The sequence below is a fragment of the Taudactylus pleione genome, unplaced genomic scaffold (genome assembly GCF_031769625.1).
Source record: "Taudactylus pleione unplaced genomic scaffold, aTauple2 ptg000828l, whole genome shotgun sequence".
Taxonomy (NCBI): domain Eukaryota; kingdom Metazoa; phylum Chordata; class Amphibia; order Anura; family Myobatrachidae; genus Taudactylus; species Taudactylus pleione.
The window spans coordinates 3477468-3498830 of NW_028285230.1; the positions used below are offsets into that span (position 1 = coordinate 3477468).

At 43.7% G+C, this 21363-nt stretch overlaps 1 protein-coding gene across 2 annotated transcripts in view; it reads left to right on the top strand.

Annotated features, from left to right (window-relative positions):
* The window catches only part of SLC38A8 (solute carrier family 38 member 8), a 43897-nt gene that overhangs the window by 17116 nt on the left and 5418 nt on the right, over positions 1-21363 (top strand). The window contains exons 4-8 of one of the 2 annotated variants that reach the window (XM_088458360.1): positions 3484-3582; positions 10407-10467; positions 10827-10928; positions 13987-14101; positions 15186-15333. In XM_088458360.1, the coding sequence (XP_088314486.1) occupies positions 3484-3582; positions 10407-10467; positions 10827-10928; positions 13987-14101; positions 15186-15333 (525 nt within the window). The remainder of the gene's footprint in view (positions 1-3483; positions 3583-10406; positions 10468-10826; positions 10929-13986; positions 14102-15185; positions 15334-21363) is intronic. The other variant, XM_088458361.1, reaches the window with a different exon arrangement.

Sequence of the window (21363 nt, forward strand, 5' to 3'; positions counted from 1 at the left end):
GAAATATATTGTTTTTATTTTATTTTGAAAATATACCATCCATGACAACTGTGTGACACTGCACGCTTCTAAGTGATTCAAGTCTGTAGCGAATATTAAAGAAGTGGCAGGTTACCAGGGTTACACAGTCTGCTATAAAAAAGCAAACAGAAGACACCATGACCCTGAAGAAGGCCCCGATAGGGTGAAACATGTAGGACGCCCACTTTACACCATTCCCGGCAAGCAGTTGATTACAGCTTGAAAAACCCGGTAGCATGCCCACCTCCCTTGTGAACAGACAGCTGCCAGCACCCGGCATCCGCAGCGCTGGGAGGAAGACCAGAGGCACAGCCAAGAGGATGATGGGACTTGCATAGCTGAAGCAGAAGGCGCAGGGGCTCATTTATCAAGAATCAAATACTCCATGGGATCTGGGTGTGATATTAGCGTTCATTATAGGCATCAGATCAGGGGGGGGGGGGGCAAGGGGGTGGTTCGTCCCCCCAAAACCTTTGAGTCACCAGTGGAGCAGCAGCCACGGACATTATTGCAATAGACTGCACAACCCCTGCACTGCATGGAGGAGGGGGTGGTGTAATGTGCAGTCTTTAAGTTAAGTCTGCACATTATACCTCATCCTTCGAGTAGTGCAGAGGCTGTGCAGCCTATTGCTATAACGCACAGCCCCTGCCTCCTGCTCCCTGGTGGTCCTTTCCTGCACACTGACTGTCCCCCTGCTGTATAAAGAACCCAGCATCTGCTGTGTGCGCTGTATCACTTATATCACTACTGAGCTCACCTCCCTCCCTACTGCGCTGTATCACTTATATCACTACTGAGCTCACCTCCCTCCCTACTGCACTGTATCACTTATATCACTACTGAGCTGTATCACTTATATCACTACTGAGCTCACCTCCCTCCCTGCTGTGCTGTATCACTACTGAGGGTATCAGTATGCCTTACCGCCAGACCCATGCCCAGCGGTTGGAATCCCGACAGAGGCATCCCGGCAGAGGAGGAAATCCCGATCGTCCAAGGTATTTATTGTCTAACCTAATTCTACACCCTAACCCTCCTTAGGGGTACATAACTTTAACCTCCCCTTCCCCGCCACCTAAACCTAAACTCCCAGCGGAGTGCCTAACCCTAAATCCCCCCGGGAACCCTAAACGTAACACCCCCCCCCCCTCGGCGGCTACCCGTGCTCTGCGCCCGGCGTCCCTACGATCGGGATGCCGGTCTCCCGGTGTCGGTAAAATGACAGGCGTCTAGACGCCTCTCATTTAATCCTCGCCGGGATTAAGTAGTCGGGAAGCCGGCTGTCGGGATTAGGTCCGCCGGCTTCCTGACTGCATACCCTACTGAGCTCACCTCCCTGCTGCACTATACACTGTGGTCATACAAATCAAGATTGGCAGCAAAGTGAGGGAACCCTTCTAGATTTTATTTTTACGAGTCTTGAACAACGGGTCCTTGCAGAAGTGTGCACACTTTTCTGCCATTCATTGTATATTGCATTTGCTACAATGTATTTCATTGGTTTTTGTATCATTACTTGCTGCGCGCAGCTTTTTATATACTAGACTGGGACAAAAGGTCAACGTGGTCAAAAGATTGACACATTTTTTTTTTTCTTTCCCCAATCTTCACCCTAACCCTCTCTCCTACTGTTTAACTCTGTCGGGGGTAAGTACCTAACCGTCCCGCCTAGTGCTTAACTCTAACTGACTGGGTAACTACCTAACCCTAACCGTCCCACCTAGTCCTAACTCTCTGGTATGTGCCTAACCCCAACCAACCCTCCTAGTTCCTAACCATTCCTCCTAGAGCTTAATCCTTAAAAAAAAACACATGGCAACTAATTTTATGTCGACCATTTCAATGTCGACCTTTTGACCCTGTCAACCTTTTGTACCTGTCTATCTCCATCCATGTCGACCTTTTGTCCCTGTTCACCTATTGACTGTTTACCATGTGGTGTCTATCTAGTTACAGTCAATCTTTTTAATGTAGATCTGTTGACTGGAACCCAATACATACAGGAGGTGGGCACTTTTGTGGCCCCACAAACGTCGCCCTTGGTCACTGAAGTCTGAAATTGTACTTTTATTCTTATTATCCAGTTAGCAGGTATTGACACATTAATTTTGGGCAGTTACAGTATACGTGCCCTAGGCCTGCCCCCAATGGGAATGGTATTATCTAAGTTAGAGAACTAGCACAACATGAAACAATAGGCTGTGAATGAAGGCACACGTTAAGATTGTGGACTCCTGTCTTCATTTGGTGCAATGTATATATGAATGGAAGCTCTAAGCTGACTCTCTGCAGTCGGAAACCTTTTCCAAACGGAATTTGCCATGTCAGCTGTTTAATCTCATAATATCGACAGAAGATAATTCAGTTTAATGTGAGTAAGCCTCTGAATGGATTCCTGTCCTCATGAAATGGATGTTTGTTCTAATTTAAAATTATTTTAACTGTCTCTTTGTGGGGCACTGAAAATGTGTAATTGGTTGGGAACCATTAGTCACAAAATTACAATATATGTTTTGGTCTATTAACTAGAAAGTCTGTATTAACTCCTAAATGACCAGTGCTGCATTGCACCTTTATAGCCAGACTTTTCATGGTTTTAAAGCTGGGTACACACTGGGCCGTCCCTACACTCTACACAATGTGTGTGTACTCAGCCGACGAGATGACACCATGTAACGGTACAGTACATTGCACCATTCCTACACTCTACACAATGTGTGTCTACTCAGCCGATTATATGTTCTAATGATACTGTACTGTACATTGCACCATCCCTATACACTACACAATGTGTGTACCCAGCCGATGAGATGACACCATGTAACGGTACTGTACATTGCGCCATCCCTATACACTAGACAATGTGTGTGTACCCAGCCGATTATACGTTCTAATGATACTGTACCGTACATTGCGCCATCCCTATATACTACAGGATGTGTGTACCCAGCTGACTAGATGACTCAATGTAATGATTGTGTACATTGCACCGTGGGTGCCAAAAGTTAAACCCTTTTGCTTCTGTGTTTATGGCTGAAATATAAAATGTAGGGATGTGCAGGCTCGGTTAGGTTCGAATTTTGCACACCGAGTTTGGATTTTTCCCTCCAGAAATCGGGTCTCAGACTGAGGCAAAACGTCATCTTTCATGGACAAACATCATCATTCCTGGACAAAAGTCCATGGAAGATGACGTTTTGCCTCTTTCTGGGACCAGATTTTTGGAGGGAAAAATCCGAACTCTGCATGCAAATTCGAACCTAACCGAGCCTACACATCCCTAATAAAATGGCAATACTATTACTAGCCGTGTTTTCCTAGTAATATCATTGCCCTTTTGAATTTCGGGCATAACTCGGATCGGACGCAATGGGTCTTAGAGCCCTACTCTTACATAAATCCTTATTAGTCTATGATGACCAGCAATGTATTTAATGTGTGTTTTTGTCTGCCCTTCAGTATACTTGGAACCTTGGCTGCCTGTTACCTGACAGTGATGATCATGGTGAAGTATTACCTGATGGAGAATAGAGTATTCCATAAGCGACAATATTCTAAGTGAGTATGTGGGACCTGCTGCTCCTGACGGGCCTCTATTCTGGCTGTATGAATGGTGGTTCATGTAACTGGTACACCAGAATACGTTATATTATCAACAACGCCAATACAGGATTCACGTCCAAACAGTCGTAGATGTTAGGTCATGGGAGATGTTTTAAAGCATTTATTTATCTTTCTTTGTTCTGACATGGTTGATATTGGTACATGAGGGTGTGTGTGTGTGTGTGTGTGTCTTGGTGCCCCCCCCCCCCCATAATAAATCACCTAGGGGGAGATTTATCATATGGAGAGAGAGAGAACGTGGAGAAGTTGTTCATAGAAACCAATCTACTTGTCACTGTCATTTTGGTGCACAAACCCCCCCCCACCCCCTTCTTCCCTTGTCTATGTTGTCTTGTTTGTCATTTATTCATGGTTTGTTGCACTTTATTTTCGTTCCATGTTTTTATTCTTTGATGTGTTTCAAATGTCCTCTTACACATCTTATGTATGTATGCCAAATCCTTATTTAAACTCGAAGTCTTCACTAATACAAAAACAGTTCACCCATCACTTACAAGAATGGTAGAAGTATGACTCCTTGTTTTTGTGATTATTACTGATGTATGGGCATTCCTGTTTGTTTATGGGGGGAATCAATTAGCCCCGATAACTTAGTGTGTGAAAAAGGGTAGTAGCCTCGGGCTGTAACACACAGGGCAATTCTGTTAGAGACCCTTTTTCTCACCTGGTTAATTTCCGGACCTATGTGTTAACATGGTTGCTGCACCCAAAAATGGGCTATTTATCTGGGATTTCTTTTCGAGCCATCTCGGACTCGAAAACAAAAATTCCTGTTAAGTGCAGCCTGCGGGCTGCCTATGGGGCTAATTGAATTCCTCCCTAAATGTTTTGTATGTCTCATTTGTCTGAGCGGCCATTGCTGTGGTGGGATCCCTGGTAATTTGTGTCATCTGCAGCCCTATGGCTATTGGAGCAACTCCAGAGCTTGGTAAATCTCGCAATATAGCAGCCCCCATAGAAACCTTAGGGGACTGCTTTGTAATCAAGGATATGTACATTTCCCCCATTTTCTGGTGATCACCCGACAATAACTACTAAAGGGGCACATTGTTTAAAAGAGAAGTCTCTCTTTCAATACAGGGTGCCCCAGTGTGTGTGGGCCAGTATGGGGGAGATGAGGCACAATGCTCCCTTCCCCCATCTATGGAAAACTTTTTTTTTTTTTTTGTCTGATTACCAGACAATAGCTGCTAAGGGGGCCACATTGTTTGAAAGAGGGGACTGCTAGGGTAGGAGCAGCTGTGGGGAAGGTAATGTTTTATTTTTTGGGCTGTCAGAGGAAACCCTAGATGCGGATGGCAAGTGGGACTCATCATGCGCAGTTTGTGTATACGCAGATGACTAGTTCCATTTGTCGTCTGCAGCAAAGGGGTTAACTATGTCGACACCAATATAATGTCAACGTTGTTGAGATGTCAACATTTACTGTTAGTCTAACGTTGACTGTAGTAGAAATGACATTATGACAATGTTGACATTCCCGATGTTGGCGTTTTGCAGGTGTCCGTGTTAATGATATCAACATTTCAGGGCTGGCTCCAGGGGGAGCTGCACGCGGCCAAAATGGCGGCATGGCCTTATTTTCATAGGACACACCCCCTAAATCCCGTTATTTGGGATGTGCCCGTATGGCACGCTTCCAGTTAACGTCAGGCTGGGGGCAAGGCCAGTACTACGTCAGTAGCTGGGCTGCCCCCAGCCCTTTTCCTGCACTGAATGGATGCCGCGCGCATCCATTCTCTTCTCCGGGGCCGTCACCGCCGCGGCGGTGGAGGTGCCCACGGGTTAAACAGCGGGACAGTGTCTGGAAAAAACGGGACAGTCCCACTGAAATCGGGACTGGTTGGGGGGGCGCCCTCTGTGCGGTGGTCGAATGTGCCTCGAGCCGGCCCTGCAACATTTTAACCACATTTTTATGATGCCGACATTGTTGACACCAAAATCTGAGACATTCTGACTGCATACCGTGATCAGAAAAAAGGGAACCCTTATACACCCTGGGCAAGATTAACTATTATAAAAGTACTTTCTGCAAGAAGCAGAGGAAAAGGACAAAAATGCCTTTGTAGGGGTACTCTTATGATAGATAATTGTTTTATATATGAATGATGATGGAATGATTAGTGTGAATAAAACTTAACGTTTAATATACACCTTTAAAAGGAAGTTCTCCCCAGAGAGTGATGTGTAGATATAACATAGAAATCTACTAAGGACAAAAAAGAACAATCTAAACGTTCTGTGAAGTGTAAATGAGTATTATTATTTATTATTGATAAAAATTCAATGAGTAATCAGCTCCTGTTAAGGGTAATGAATATTCTAATTAACCCTAATTCAATCTACAGGGAGGCACATATGATTACTTCATAGTCATACAGTACATATCTGGCGAACTATAGTCGTTTTTTATTAGGTCTCTGCTGTGATCGACATATACATAAATGATAGTCGGTCAGACACAATTATATATTGTAAGAAACCACACTATGATAACTAAGAAAGATGACTTATTAGGATAATCCAGCAGCTTTGAAATCTGTGTCCCCTGTAGATGAGTGAGGGATATATATTGTAATTAAATATCCGTACACATATATAGACATTGCTGATAGTGATAAAGTCTGTGTCCCCATATAACTAAGGATTGTGTTTGGGAGGATTTTTATCCCAAGTATGTTAACTCATATTGGTTTTAGCAGATATGCTGGGTAAAGAATAGTACACCTTGGAGTAGTGATAAATGTATATATTAAATTGCCATATAATAAGTGATATCTGAAAACAGAAAATATATATGAAAAAGAAAAGAATCCAAACAATAATGGTAAGTACACAATGCCAGTGTTACATGTACTGAATAATGACACTGTCTTCAGTGCAATAAAAAAAAAAATAGAAAAAAATTATACTTGTACTGAATATCAACCTAAACCATGGACATATGTAATAAGGATGTGTCCAGAAAGAAACAGGGTTATGTGTCACAACACAAGGGTAAGTCAATGCATAAGGTGAATTACAATATATAAAGAAGAAAACATTGATAATAATTCAAAAAATGTTCATGAACAAAGAGAAGCAATAGTATACATACTGAGTAGTGACACTCTCAATAGTATAAAAAAATAAAAAAATTTTGCACATATACTAAATGAAAACAGAATTTGACATTTATATAGCATAAATAGATATATATATATAAAAAGGTTTAAGCTGGAGTAAAGTAACGTGGAGTCACTTCTACTTTCCCCTGTCTACATCAAACAGGGGATGAGAGAGTGACTACAGCGTTTATTCCAGGTGAAACAACAGACAGCGCTTCTGCTGTCTGAGAATAGAACTAAGTCTCACCCCTGTTGCTCTCAGGCATTGCAGGGGGAGTCACAGACTAGGACTCAGATGAGAGAGCGCGGGAGCGCAATAGAAAGATACCTCACAGGGAAAGTCCCTGGGTCAGAGCTGCTGGTGTGGTTATTCAGAGATCAGCATGCTAAATGAGCATAGACTGAGACAGGACACGTGTTTCGCCGGGAGGCTTGTTCACCTGATAACTATTGAAGGTATCCCCAAAAACTTCAGCTTTCGGAGGGATTTCCCTCAAAATGAGTTTAATAAATATTCTCCTTTAGGAGAGGAATGACCCTTCCCATGATGACCCTGATGGAGGATTTACCTTGCTGTGTACTACTTCTGGGGGCTCGATTTACTGACTTTTGCAAGCCACCGACTGTACAGTCAAAACGGCAATAATATTAGATGCAGAATACGCCTGGTTTTGCATTCAATATTATTTGCGCTTTAAATTACATCATCAAAACTGCAGAGAGTCTTTTAGTTTGCAAAAGCTACTGCTTAGTAACCCCAGGTTTCTTTGAAATAATTGAATGGTATTTTATACCTATGGGGCAGTACCAGCAAAAAAGGACCACTTCTAAATACTTCATTAGATGTAAGAACTCCCTTGTGTAATGGGTACAATCTGTAATGTATCACGCTTTCTTTAACAATTGTCAGCAGTAGTGCAGACTGAACAGTTTGTACATACAGCCATTTACTCCAACAAGCATCCGTATGAGTTAACAAATGTCATTGCATAATACAGATTTAATACATATGATACATTTATGTAATAATGGATTATCTAAATCTTAAAACAACTGATTATCCAGATACATATGTCAACCAAAGTTATAAAGCACGAGATTTAAAATCCAAATACTTGATTTGTGTTTACAATCTACATGGATCTTAATGGCCTCTATTCTAATATGCTCTAGTATTAATATTGTACCAGGAGCACTTGTGGTAGACGAGCTGCAGGGAACTGTAATATATTAAAGCTACATGATATACGAATATTTGCATAGTGAAATAAGAATATCGCTGCTTATAACAGATTGCAGATCAAGCAACACAACATTGATATTTTTTACTTTTTTATTTTTTTATTTATTTACACCAAGATGTATCAAAGCTTCTAAAGAAAGCAAGTCTCATCGCAACCAATCAGCTTCTATGGGGGCCATATTACTTAGCCATTTAACTGACCTATTTTTTTTTACTAAAACCTGCTCCAAAATTTTCGTGTTTTTTTTTATTTATTTTTTTTATGAGTGAATTAGGTGAGGAACATCCATTTTAACTTTTTTTTTTTTTTTTGATTTGTAAAAAAAAAAAAAAATCGGGGTTTGAAACATCGGAACATCGAAAACATCATGACATTCAATTTGAGAGTGGATCTGGGCACCAGGTATGTGAGGGGGGAGGTTAATTTACTTTTTACCAGCGGCTACTAATCTTTGCAGCCGCTGGGTGGGGGGAGTCCTGCTTTGCTGACCGATCAGCAGTGATCGTCAGCATGGCAGACACAGGGGGAGAGGGTGCTGGCAAGCAGAGGGACCAGAAGGTTCCTCTGAGAGCAGTAGCTGCGGGAAGATTCTCTTCCTGCAGCCGCCCTCATGTTTATCTGACTGATAAAAATTTTACGACCAGAGCAGATCAAGAACTGCCCGGTGTGGTCAGAAAATTACCACCATGTCAGGCAAGTGGTTAATAATGGAAGCACCAATTATATTGCACACTTGTGACACAAGCTAGCAAACACGTGCAACAGTCATTAATTGCTTCAAATAACTTAAATAAATAATTAAATAAATATAAAACAAATATACAGTATATATATATTGGCCCCTTAATATCAAATACTGCGCCTGATTCAGACCCGCTCGCAAGCGGGTCGATGGTGCCCAAGTGTGCATGCGCACGACTGAGGCGGCTCCGACGTGCACATGCACGAGACCCGAATAACGACGGCCAAGCCGTCGTTAAGGGTCTCGCAACAAAGGGGGCGTGCTGTCGATGGTAATTGACAGCACGCCCCCTTTGGTGGGCGTGCCGGGGCGTGGCTGCCCAGACAGAGGCGTTCCCATGGGAACGCCTACCGTCTGGGTCCGGCCCCACTGACATCAATATGATGTCAGTGGGAGTGCTTTTGGCTCTGATGGAGCCAAAAGCACTCCTGGGCTTGCGGCAGCAAGACCCTACCGCAGGTGACCATCGCGACCATCATCATGGCCGCTCGCTATAGCTGTGGGTGGTCACCCACAGCTATGCGAGCGGCCAGGAGGCCGCTCCAAAATGAAGGAGGGACGGCCCTGATTCAGAGCGAGCGCTCTGTTAGAGCGTCCGGCTCTGAATCAGGGCCACTGTTCTTATACGTGCACTAAAAACCCACCTGTTCATCAAAGCATACCCTTCCACCACATAACCGAGTCACCAGGTCACTCTCCCTCCTGCCTCAGCCATCTCTACCTCACCTACTTCCTGCACTCAGGTCCCCCTCTACACACTCACGCCTCATGTCTTCTGTCTGTCTCCCCTATATTGTAAGCTCCTAGGAGCAGGGTCCTCCTCCCCACTGTCTCACAGCTTTCTTCTCTAGCACTTCTATGACAGCCTTCACCTTCCCAGCTGTATTGTGTATGGAGAATTGTGCTGCTAATTGTTACTTGTGTTCTGTTTATATTTTGGTTACTGTATTGTAATGTTCTGTGCACCCTGTACTGTATGCACGGTGCTGCGGACCACTTGTGGCAATCCGGTAGGTATAAAGGATGGATTCAGATGTGTCCTCTCATACACTGTTGCTCAAGTCGCGCCAAACAGCTTCATTCGGAGTGCCAGGTCCTGGGTGACTTGGCCACGCCCAGCGTCTCTCTCGCTGAACATTCGCAGCTTATTCGAATAAATTACACAACTGGGAGCGACAAACCTACTTTGCTAGATCATACTGATCAATTTCATGGGAGACCTTTGTATGAGTCTGAATCTGTATACGAAATGCTACGATGCAACAGGTGCGCCTTTCTCTCATGTCTGCTTCCATTGTGCTGCTTCTGTGACTTTGTACGTGTTCAAAACACCTGTGCAGTCAAAGAAGCGGCCCAGCGTCTCTAGTGCACTGTGAGTGGTGTTTTTGCTGCATCTGTGATGCGATTTAGATGCAAAACTCCAGCACGTTACACCTCTGGGAGTGTTTCAGTCGTGCCGGGCGTCTCGCGCTGTATGGCGTACATGCACTAGGTGTATGAGGACACATCTATATACATAATTGTAAACCCTGCCACGGTAAATGAACGTCTGCATTTTTATGTCTCTTGTTTCCTGTGATAGTCTGCCATCTTGTGGTGCTTGTCGCTCTGTAATGTAGGCCGCAGTACATGGCCGCCAGTTTCTCATGTTTCTCTCTCTTGCAGCGCTGCCTCTTCAGTGGCCTCAATGTTCAGCGTGATCCCCACAATCTGCTTCGGCTTTCAGGTAACTCGCACTGGTAGGGGATGACTGAGGGGCTGACGTGTACTAATTGGGTTTTAAAATGTTGGGTAAGGAGTGCTCAGAGCTGCCCAGGGGCTCCGAGAGAGGAAATGGGTACTAATTACCCGGCCGCGGGCTTGCTGGAGGGGCCTGGGCCCGGCGCTGCCGCCCCTTCCTCTTACGTCACAGCAGCCCAGCACACCCTGCACTAGGAGACTGCTCGAGGCTGTATTGCATCATCCGTAGCAGTCTCCTATGCCTGTGGGGGGAGCGATCACACTGACTGCGCCCCCCACTGTCTATGCATCGGGCTGAGGGGCTCACAGCGCCCCGCAAATTTTTTTCTCTTTTTTTTCCTTAAGGGGGCAAGGCAACGCATCCTGCGATTTGACCACACACCCCTTTACCCGGGCCCGACGCGGCTGTTGGCACGCCTGGGGCTGCCTGCTTCCATACACCGCAAGGTAACATGAGCCAACTATCTCTAGGACTCGCGTAGCGCAGCCGGAGGCTTGAACTCTGACATTGTCTACTGCACATGTGCTCCATGTTAGCGCATATTTCCACCCCGGAGTTCCCGCTATATGGATGTGCCCTCCAAGTCTCCCTCAGACAGAGTACCACCACTGTTTACATAAGTGGATATAGTGCCACTAAGATCCAGAGTGTATTTCATCTTACTGCCTGGCGTACTACAATGCCCGCACTCTCCAGGCTGCACCATATAGCTATTATACCTGGATATCCCTGAGGTCTTTCTGCTTCTTTTTCTACCTGGCTAATTAAAGACCTGATTAAGCTATACCACATGTGGCCAACCTCCTCCAGCACCAACATACTGCACAACGCGCTTAACGCCTTACACACACTGGCCAAGTGTATTGTCTTCCGCCTGGTTAAATACATCTTCACAGGCACATTCGTCTGTAAGTAGGTTGCGCGCCCCAACGTCCTACCCTGCGCAATACTCTGCTAATATAAAAGACGCAATGGGGGGTAAGTCTGTACCGTTCTAGCATTTGGAGTGTTCTTCATGCAGTAACACTGGGGATCTAATGCAGGGGATTACCTATTTATCTATACCATGCTTTTGCCACTAGCCAACAAGAAAGAGGACAGTTTTAGAAGGCCTTCATGAATCCGATATAATGACTTGGCCATCACATTTACTTAGTAATGTTGGAAAAAGACCCTGATCCTTACAGTTCTAATCCTCTTGATCCAGAGGAAGGCAGTTCCAGTTTACCCTCAGGAGGTGGAGGGTGACTCACCACCATACTTGCCTACTTTTGAAAAATACTTTCAGGGAGATTGCAGCAGAATGCGCCGCGCAAAGCGCGACGCGCCATTCAGGGGTGTGGCCTGCCGCAAAGGGCGTGTCTAGCTCAACCTATGGGTGTATATAGTCCCATAAACTGAGACCCTAGCTCCCCCACAGACATTAATATAGCTCTGCCCTACCACATTCATATTACTTGATGCCCTACACATATTCACATACACACATTCACACACATACATTCACACACACACACAGATACATTCACACAGATACATTCCAAACACACACACACACATACATTCACACACACACACATACATTCACACACATTCCAAACACACACACACACACACATACATTCACACACATACATTCCAAACACACAAACATTCACACACACACACACACATTCACACAAACACACTCACACACAGGTTAGTGTACTCACCTTGGGACCGGGCACTTCTCCAGCCTCTCCACCGAACAGCACAGCGATGTCTCCGCCAGACCAGAGCTCCTCTCTGCAGCTCCAACAGGACTCCTCCACCATGTCTCAGTCGCCGCGGCTCCCATGTGCAGGTAGGAGAGGGGGGAGGGATCCGCTGCTACTGCCGCTGGAGCCAGACACTGGTGTCTCCATGCGGCTACTCACAGAAGCCCGACACCTGCGCTGCTACCAGGCTCCGCCTGCCACCGCTGTCGCACCCAAGCACACTCTGTGTGCTCACTAGCGCCGGCCACCGCTACCCACAACCCCGCGGTGGCCGGCTTTTAAGTAAAATGACATGCCGTCATGATGTCCCCTCGCAGGCCCCGCCCACAAACCGGGAGTTGAAGTACACTTTGCGGGGGAGCGGGAGGCTTCATTAAAAACCAGGAGCCTCCCGCTAAAATCGGGAGGGTAGGCAACTATGCTCACCACACATCCCCGTTATAGGAGGGTGCAGTTCGCCTACAGAGCTACATGTGCAAGGGCGCCGAGAGGGATGTAGTTGTTGAAAGCTAGAGAGCACTACTGCACAGTCTCCATGATGCTCCTTTAGGGAAGCAGAATACAATTTACCAAGATGGCCGCCATTTGGTCTATTGCGCATGCATGGCACGATTGTGTCACTGTGAAGGAGTGCAACAGTGGGACACGGATGTGTTCCAATTAGCTTAGTGAGACCCTGCGATATCAATTTACTGCTGTCTGTTATGTGCGTAACAGTGACCACAGAACTTATTACCCTGCACTATGAAAAAATTATGTCTTGCATAGATGGCGTGCTCTAAATGTGCCCTATTTCCCCTATCCTGGTCATGCAGAGAGGGTGTGGTTAGCAATCTCAGTAAATGAGGACACCTGTATGCCGGCAAAAGGGGCATGGCCTCGCGGTAGGGGTGGGGGGTGTCCTGGAGGTGCGGACTGCCCCCGGGGACCAGTCTGTGTGCAGTATCTGCTCCCTCACTGTGTTAGGAGCTGAGTGCTGCTGGGGGCGGGATGATGACCTGCTGAGCCCCTGAAGTACATTATGATTGGTGCTCCAGGCGAGGGGCGGGTAGCGTGGCGCTCGCGCACTCTCCGCTCTCCCTGTCTGGAGGGACCAATCTGTCAGTGTGCTTCAGCAGGTGATCCCCCTCTGACGACACTGAGGAGGGGACATCTGTGTGGAGGGGCAGGAGATCTGTGTGGGGGGAGTGAGCTATGTGAGAGGGGAGGGAGTTCATCTAATGCGACCATGCCAGATAATGTCCAGATCTCTCTCTCCCCCCATCTTGTATCAAATAAAAAAAGGGGTACCCTCATTTAATGTGCGAAGTTTTTTACTTTTAAAAGCTCTGCCATATTCTTCCTATATATTGTAAGCTTTAAAATTAACGCGGCGAAAACTAAATAATTAAATAAATTTAAGTTATTTTCAAATGTTGTTTTGGAAAGGTGGCATAATACCAAAGCAAGTACTGGAGAGGTTGTCACGTCGTTTTTGCCCATTTTTGTGTGGGTATTGTATAAGCAATAACGACTATTGATAATGTAGTATGACCAATGCAACTATGGGAAAATATGCTCAGCACGGGGCGAGAAAACCCCTCAGCAGTGAAAGGGTTAAAATGGAGCTGCAGAAATGGGTCTATTGAGACTGTAAAAGCATTGCTCGAATATATAAATCTTATTTGTTGCTGCGTATTTAGGTCCATCCACGTCCTTAGGCAATGACATGCCAATCAGCCTGACCTGTACGCTTTCTGTCTCACAGTGCCATGAAGCTTGTATCACCATTTACAACAGCATGAAGAACAAGAGTCTCTCAAACTGGATTGCAGTGTCTGTGGTGTCCATGATTATCTGCCTGGTCATCTACTCCCTAACAGGTAGAGAAGAGTCGCTATGTCTTTTTTTTTTTTTTTCTTTTTTTTTTTAATCTTTATTGGTTTTTCAGAAAAAAACATGGGGGTACAGAAAAAAACAAAAGGGAAAAGGAAAACATAAGAGGGGGAGGTGGTACGAGTTGCTTTGTCTTTAATCATATTGGAATGATTTGTTGGCATTCCTTTATAATAATGCTTAAAAGGTCGTATTCCAATGTTTAATTTTCTCACGATCCAACTATATTTAATGGAATTTCTAGTTGCAGGATTAGTATTAAAATAGTGCGATTAATTTATTTAACGCCCATGCATCGCTTATTATTATTATTATTATTATTATTATTATTATTATTATTATTATTTTATCCTCTTGTTATTTATCCTCTATTTGAGGTACTGTTTTGCATTTGTTTGTTATGATTGTTATGTTGCATAGCTTTATTGAGACTGCTTCAGGCAGCACAGGGACGGGGCCTTGTTTGTCCTGACCGACAGGTTTGGGCTCTCAACTGAGCTCCATCCTGTAAACAACAATATCATTGGGCAGACTGGGGGAAGCCGGGGGTTGCCTGAGACGTGAAAAGTTTGTTTTCAAATTGGAAAACTGCACATGGCGAGGCAAAGCAAAAAATTGACAACAAAAAAACACCAAACAAAAAACATTGATTAGAGGCTTTCAGCGTATTAATGTTTCATAGGGGTCAATTTACTAAGCCTTGGATGGAGATAAAGTGGAAAGAGAGAGTCTAGGAAGTCTGCAAAATATGCTAGGAATTGCCTGGGGCAGAATTTAGGGGTCTAGTTACTAAGCAGTGTTATGAGACAGAGTGAAAAGTGATACGTCTGTGATAAGTGACAGCCAATCAGCTCCCAACTGTCATCTCACAGGCTGTGTTTGAAAAATGACAGTTGGGAGCTGATTGGCTGGCACCTTATCACAGACTTATCACTTTTAACTCTGTCTCCTAGCACTGCTTAGTAACTAGACCCCTTAGAGAGAGCAAGTGAAGCATTGCCATTGTCCCTTAGGGGCTCCATGTTTGATTGTGTGTTTGTTACAAATACTTGCTCTGTTCTCCCCTCCCAGGTGTCTATGGGTACCTCACATTTGGAGATAGTGTAGCTGCTGATATTCTAATGTCCTACCCAGGGAATGACGTGGTTGTGATAATAGCCAGGCTGCTGTTTGCCATTTCCATTGTCACCATCTATCCAATTATACTGCTGCTGGGGAGGTAAGACGTTTGCCTGCGGGATAGTCCTTACACAATGACTTGATTTTTCTGTATCATCCAAATTAGGGGTGTGCACCGGCCACTCTTCATGTTTTGGATCAGGATCTTTCTTCAGGTTTTGGGTCTGGATTGGTTTTGCCAAAATCACCCTTCCGTGTTTTTGTATTTTTTTTTTTGGGGGGGGGGGGGGGGAGCATAAAAACAGCTAAAATCACAGAATTTTTTTATTTTGTTTTGTTCCTACGCTACTATTAACCTCAATAACATTAATTTCCAGTCTATTCTGAACACCTCACAATATTGTTTTTAGGCCAAAAGGTTGCACCGAGGTAGCTGGATGACTATGCCAAGAGATACGAGTGGGCAGCACAAACACGTGGCCCATCTAGGAGTGATACTGCAGTGGCAGACAGGATGGCAGTTTGAAAAACTAGGCCCCAAACAGTACATAATGCAAAGAAAAAAAAGAGGTGCAAGATGGAATGGTCCTTGGGCCCTCCCATCCACCCTTGTGTTGAATAAACAGGACATGCACACTTAAACAAACCAATCATTTCAGCACCAGGGTCTGCCACACGACTGTGGCTGAAATGATTGGTTCGTTTGGGCCCCCACAAAACAAGCTGGCAATTAATGTGTCCCTGCACAAACTGGCTCTACGGAGGCAAGGTGTCATCCTCCTCCTTTGTTGATGCACGTGCGGCTAACGCGCACACAAGCACAGAAACACTTTTTAAATGTTTTAATTTTTGGGGGGCACTTTGGGGGTTATACCGCCCTTCAACAGACCAGCCGGCCCTTGACTTTTTGACACAGGCGCATGCTTGGCGCTGCTACTTTGTTGATACACGTGCAGCTAACGCGCACTAAAACACAGAAAAAAAATATTTTTTTGCACTTGGGGGGAGCACCCCTGATGGACAGAGCACCCCCTGGACAACACTACAGCACCCCTTTAGGACTACAATGACACAGGAGCCACTGAAGCCCACCCTCTTCTGTCTGCACACAGCTCCCATGGACAACACAGCCTTTATGGGACAACAGCACTGCACAACACAGCCCAGCCAGCCCCTATGGACTTTGGACACAGCCCCTATGGACAACAGCAGCACCAGCACAGCAACCCCCACCCTCCCTCTTCACTGTCCACAGCCAGAGTGAAAAATGGCACCGACGCAGGGAACCATTTATATAATCCAAAATCCGCGAGAATCAGACAGCGCGAGGATGACGTTTTGCCTCGTTCCGGGAACAGAGTCTGGTGGGAAAACCAGAGCTCTGATCGGGGGGGCTCGGGGGCGGATTTCTAAAATCTGAACCCGCTCATGCCTAATCCAAATAAGAGGACCCTTCCTACATGTACTAACAGAAGAGCGATCACCATAAACTAACAAGTCACCTATATATTACACCTACAGACCGTAATTGTTTGCGGTTTCTATCCCAAATCCCTTATTCATAATTGACCTAGTAGACAATATGTAGTGCAATTGTACAGTGCTACAGAATATGCTGGCACTATATAAGTAACCGTTAATAATAATATAATAGTGCTGTGCAGCACTGAACATAATGGTGATGTGTTGAACACACAGGAGGAGGTGTAGTATCAAGCCTTGGAGAGAGAAGTTGTCCATAGCAACCGATCTGCTTCCAGCTGTCATTTATCTAGCAGTCTATAAAATACCAGAAGCTGGTTGGTTGTTATGAGCATCTTCTCCACTTTATCTCCCTCTGAGGTTTGATACATCTCCCCACAACCTGTCATTCTCCCTCCAAAGTAAGGGGAGCTGATAAAGCCTACGACACATGAGTGCACCTGAGTTCCGCTGTTGCGCACGGAGGTGCTGGCATTAAAGGCAAAAACGTCAGTGTTCCTGGGGAATACTGGGAGGTGGCCTGAATGCGAAAAAAAAAATCCCGTCATATGAGCGTGTTATGGGAATACGGCCTCATTCCCAAACACAGAGCTGCAGCCACAGAGGTAATGATTAGAGCAGTTTCACAAGCAGACACTGTGCCAGCCATCCGCAGGGTTAGGGGGTAGTACCTGTCCTGTGCCTGGCAAGGTCCAGGGAAACGGTCTGCCATGCTAGGGAAGAGATGGAGGAGAAGAAGAGCGCTGCAGAAGGTGAGTAATTAAACTAATTAGAGACTTCCAACTGCTCAATTAGTCATTGGGGTGGGGGGCGAACATTCAAAGAGTTCCAGGGCTAATGGCAACAATTTTTCCATTTAAAATAAGGATTTTAGGAAAAATTGCACCTGCTCTGAAGGCGTTCAAAAAAAAAAAAAAAAAAAGTTTAAAAATCCACGCACCCTATTGAATACCAAAAATCTCACACCTGCAGGAAAACCCCCAGCAGGTGCAACATTTTTGGTAAATTCGCACCAAACTGGATATGCACCATTGTCTCTAAGCTGGGTGGCAGTTTTAAACATGTCAGTGCTCCAGTGGTAAACGTGTTAGATTTATAAATTGGATAAAAATTTCAGCTTTTATTTATTATTATTATTATTATTATTATTAATAATTAATTTTATTTTATGTAATTTGTACATCCAATTAATTATAAATGGGTTTTGTTTCTCTTGTTTTTAGATTCTTTATACATAAGAGATCAATGCTTAAAATCCTTAACACTTTTTTTATTTATGATTTTAGCTATAAAACACTATTGAATGGATCTGGGTAATTATATACATTACCTATGGACTAATAATAGTAATATATAGTGTACCATGTATATATACACTATACTGCAATACGATTATGACTTTGCAAGTGCTGGGCTTTTATTATGGCCCTCAAACACGGAGCGATATAGCGACCGATATGACTGATTGGAACGATATCGCCGCTATAGCGTTCCGTGTGTGGGTATGATATCGGCCAGTGCACGCTCCCGCACTCCTCCAGATCTTTCTGCTTGTTTAATTGATCAGGGGGATCGACGAACGATCCCATGCACCGCTATGCGGGGGGGAGGGGGGAGCCGGCATATCGGGCGGTCAGGCACCAGATTGCTCCATAATGTCGGCCGTCGCATCGCTAGGTGCATATCGCACCGCGTATGAGGGCCGCTACTGATCTTATTGCTTTGAAAACCATCAAAATAGATTTATTATTAAAAATACAAGAAACAACATTTAATACAATATTTTTAATGATGAGATTTTACATTTACTCTTAATATTAATTGCATGTACATTAAATTTTGATTTTTTGAAGTTTATATTTAAAAATTTATTTTATTATGAATGTAATTTTTCTATGTGTCTGCATAATATCGTTAACCTAATGCAGCAATTCACTATATTAAACGTAATTAGAGTGTATTCACTTTTAATCATAGAAAGGACATTTATTACTACTTTTTATTCATCTAATTTTTCATTCCAACTTATTTTCTGACAACATGCAATTACATTTTCAGCGCTACTCAGCATATTAATGTTGTAATTGATCCATTGAGAGTTTTATACCATATAAAACTTGAATAGGGTTCTAATATATTAAATTTTTTTTTTTTTTTGTGGGGACATAAGTGAACACTCAGGAAGCAGGTAATTCCATAACTGTTCACTATATGAGCTGTGATGTTTTTGATTAAATAATTCTGCCTCTAAAATTTATATAGCATTAACCATAAAAAGAAACCATACTATCTTATTTTAATATCCTTTAGGAAGTTATTTATAATAAATGATGCAGATATTTACATTGCTAGATTTTTAGCTTCATAAGTTTTATTACCTGTTTGATTCTCTCACCTGCAACACTCTTCTTGCGAAGTATTGTAAGTAATACAATTGTATTGTTATATGACAATTATAAACACCAAAGTAAAGGGGTTTTAGATATTTAATTGTCTAGAAAGGGACATATTTGGTGTCACTCCAAATGCATATATATATTTATATTCTCTATAGGAATAAAAACTACTTCAAATAAATACTTTCTATAATCCATGTTTGGGGAGACATCTGCATAATATGTAACCACCATAATATAAACAAAACTAGTTTCAATGACCTATAAAGCCTCTTTATGAACTTCTAGAATAAATATAATGTTTTTGTTTCATGTGCATATATGTAGAAAATTATACCATGTTTAGTGCTCTTACGGGCTGACTGTGAACTGCATGGATCTTCCTTAAAGGATGTAAATAGCAAGATCTCGCATGCGCGTATGTGAATTTACACCGAAGTGTCTTTGTCCTATTCTAAGTTGGACGCATTTTGCCCGGATCTGTCTTTCCGTGAAATAGGGCGTTTCAGGGGAGAAACTGGGTGGTGGCAAAGTGATCACACATAACCACCTGAACTTGGAGTGCCATAGGAGTATTGTGAGCATGTATGTAAAGCTCTGTGTGTTTTTTATGCGCGTCCCTGAAGAAGGCTGACAAGCCGTTACGCGTTGGACAGCCACATATACTTTCTTCCCCTATTAGCTCACCATCGTGCCTAGCATTCCAAAGCTAATCCAGGACAGCGTCCAAACTGTGCACAGCCCGAACTGCCAACTGACTACATCCCTCAAGTCTCCCCACTGGCCGGTGGGTCGAAACGGCCGGCCGCGTCATCTGTCAGCCAGGACCACGTGACCGCAAGGGAGCGTCAGCTCCGGCAGACAACTTCTCGGCTGGTGAACGAGGTGGACCATTAGTGAGTGTGTAACGAGGCACACACTCCAACAGGAGGCAGCGGGACTTAACATCAAGAGCAGAGGACCTCGGCACCTGCAAGACACCGGTAAGTTGATGGACCGGAGGGTACGGGACGCCGACCCTCCAGAGCGCAACTACCAAAGACTCTGGACAGCACCTTGTTTTCGAATTGTCAGTTTTTTTCTCTTTTTTTTTTTTTTTCTCCGAGATTATTGTTGCTTTTGCATGTACATAATTTTTAATATCCTGCTTTTTTTTATTCTATTCTATACTTCCTCCATAGTAACTTTATCAAGGCTATTATCAGTCTCTCCCCTCCCTTTTTTTGCCCTGCCCCACCCCAGCATTTTCCTTTAAAAACTGTTATTTATTGATTGCAGAGAGAAGTATTGTGACTCCACTTAATTCTCTAACACAGCAATAAATGAATGCTATAAAGAACATACAGTACTTCATCATCATTTACAATAAGATTCATTTATACATTTACTCATTTTCAAGCGCAGGCACATATTTTCTTGTCAATTATAATCTAGGGTTGTTGGCAGTGAGTGCTGCGGCAAGGAAATCCATTTTACAGAGCTGGATTAAACCGGAACCACCTTCTATGGGTCTTTTCAAAGCCAAACTTTTCTACCTCTTTAGAATGGAATGGGTGGGAGCTACTCTGGAAAGGGAGACACAGGTTTAACGTTTCTTCGCAGTTTGGGAGTTACATTGCGACCCTTACAACAGCTGTTAAAAAAACACAGATATGTAACTCATTCTCAAATACTATATGGTTCATGCAGCGTATGGTAGATAATGATCCTCCAATTGTTTTGTGAAGCTGGATTATAGATATTAGTTCATAGACAAAATTTTTGAGGGTATTGCTCGAGGAGGTAAAATGGGGACGGAAGTAGGCGAGCTAACAAGGACATCTTTTGTTATATTTCTTTTTTTGAAGTGTTTTTTTTTTTTTTTTTTTTTTTGTATCGCTGTATTGTCTTTTCAATATGTTTCCCTTTTCATGAAGGTAATCTGTAGAAAACAGTGTTAGTCATACAATATTTGATTTATTTAATGCATCCTTGAAAAGACACAATTTGCACTAACATTTATTGTCATTTTTCTTGACTATTTTGTATAATGTTTGACAATATGCATTGCTTTAATAAATAAATTGTTTAAAATTATAATCTAGGGGTCTGGATTACCCCCAGGTGCCCGCTGCTGATTTACTACTTAGAGAATATAGGAAAGATTCCTGGACTGCACACCCTGAATATATATATATTGGGAGGTGCTACCTGATCAGACTAATTGCAGGCACAGAAACAGACAGATCTCAGGTGCACAACTCCAAATTACT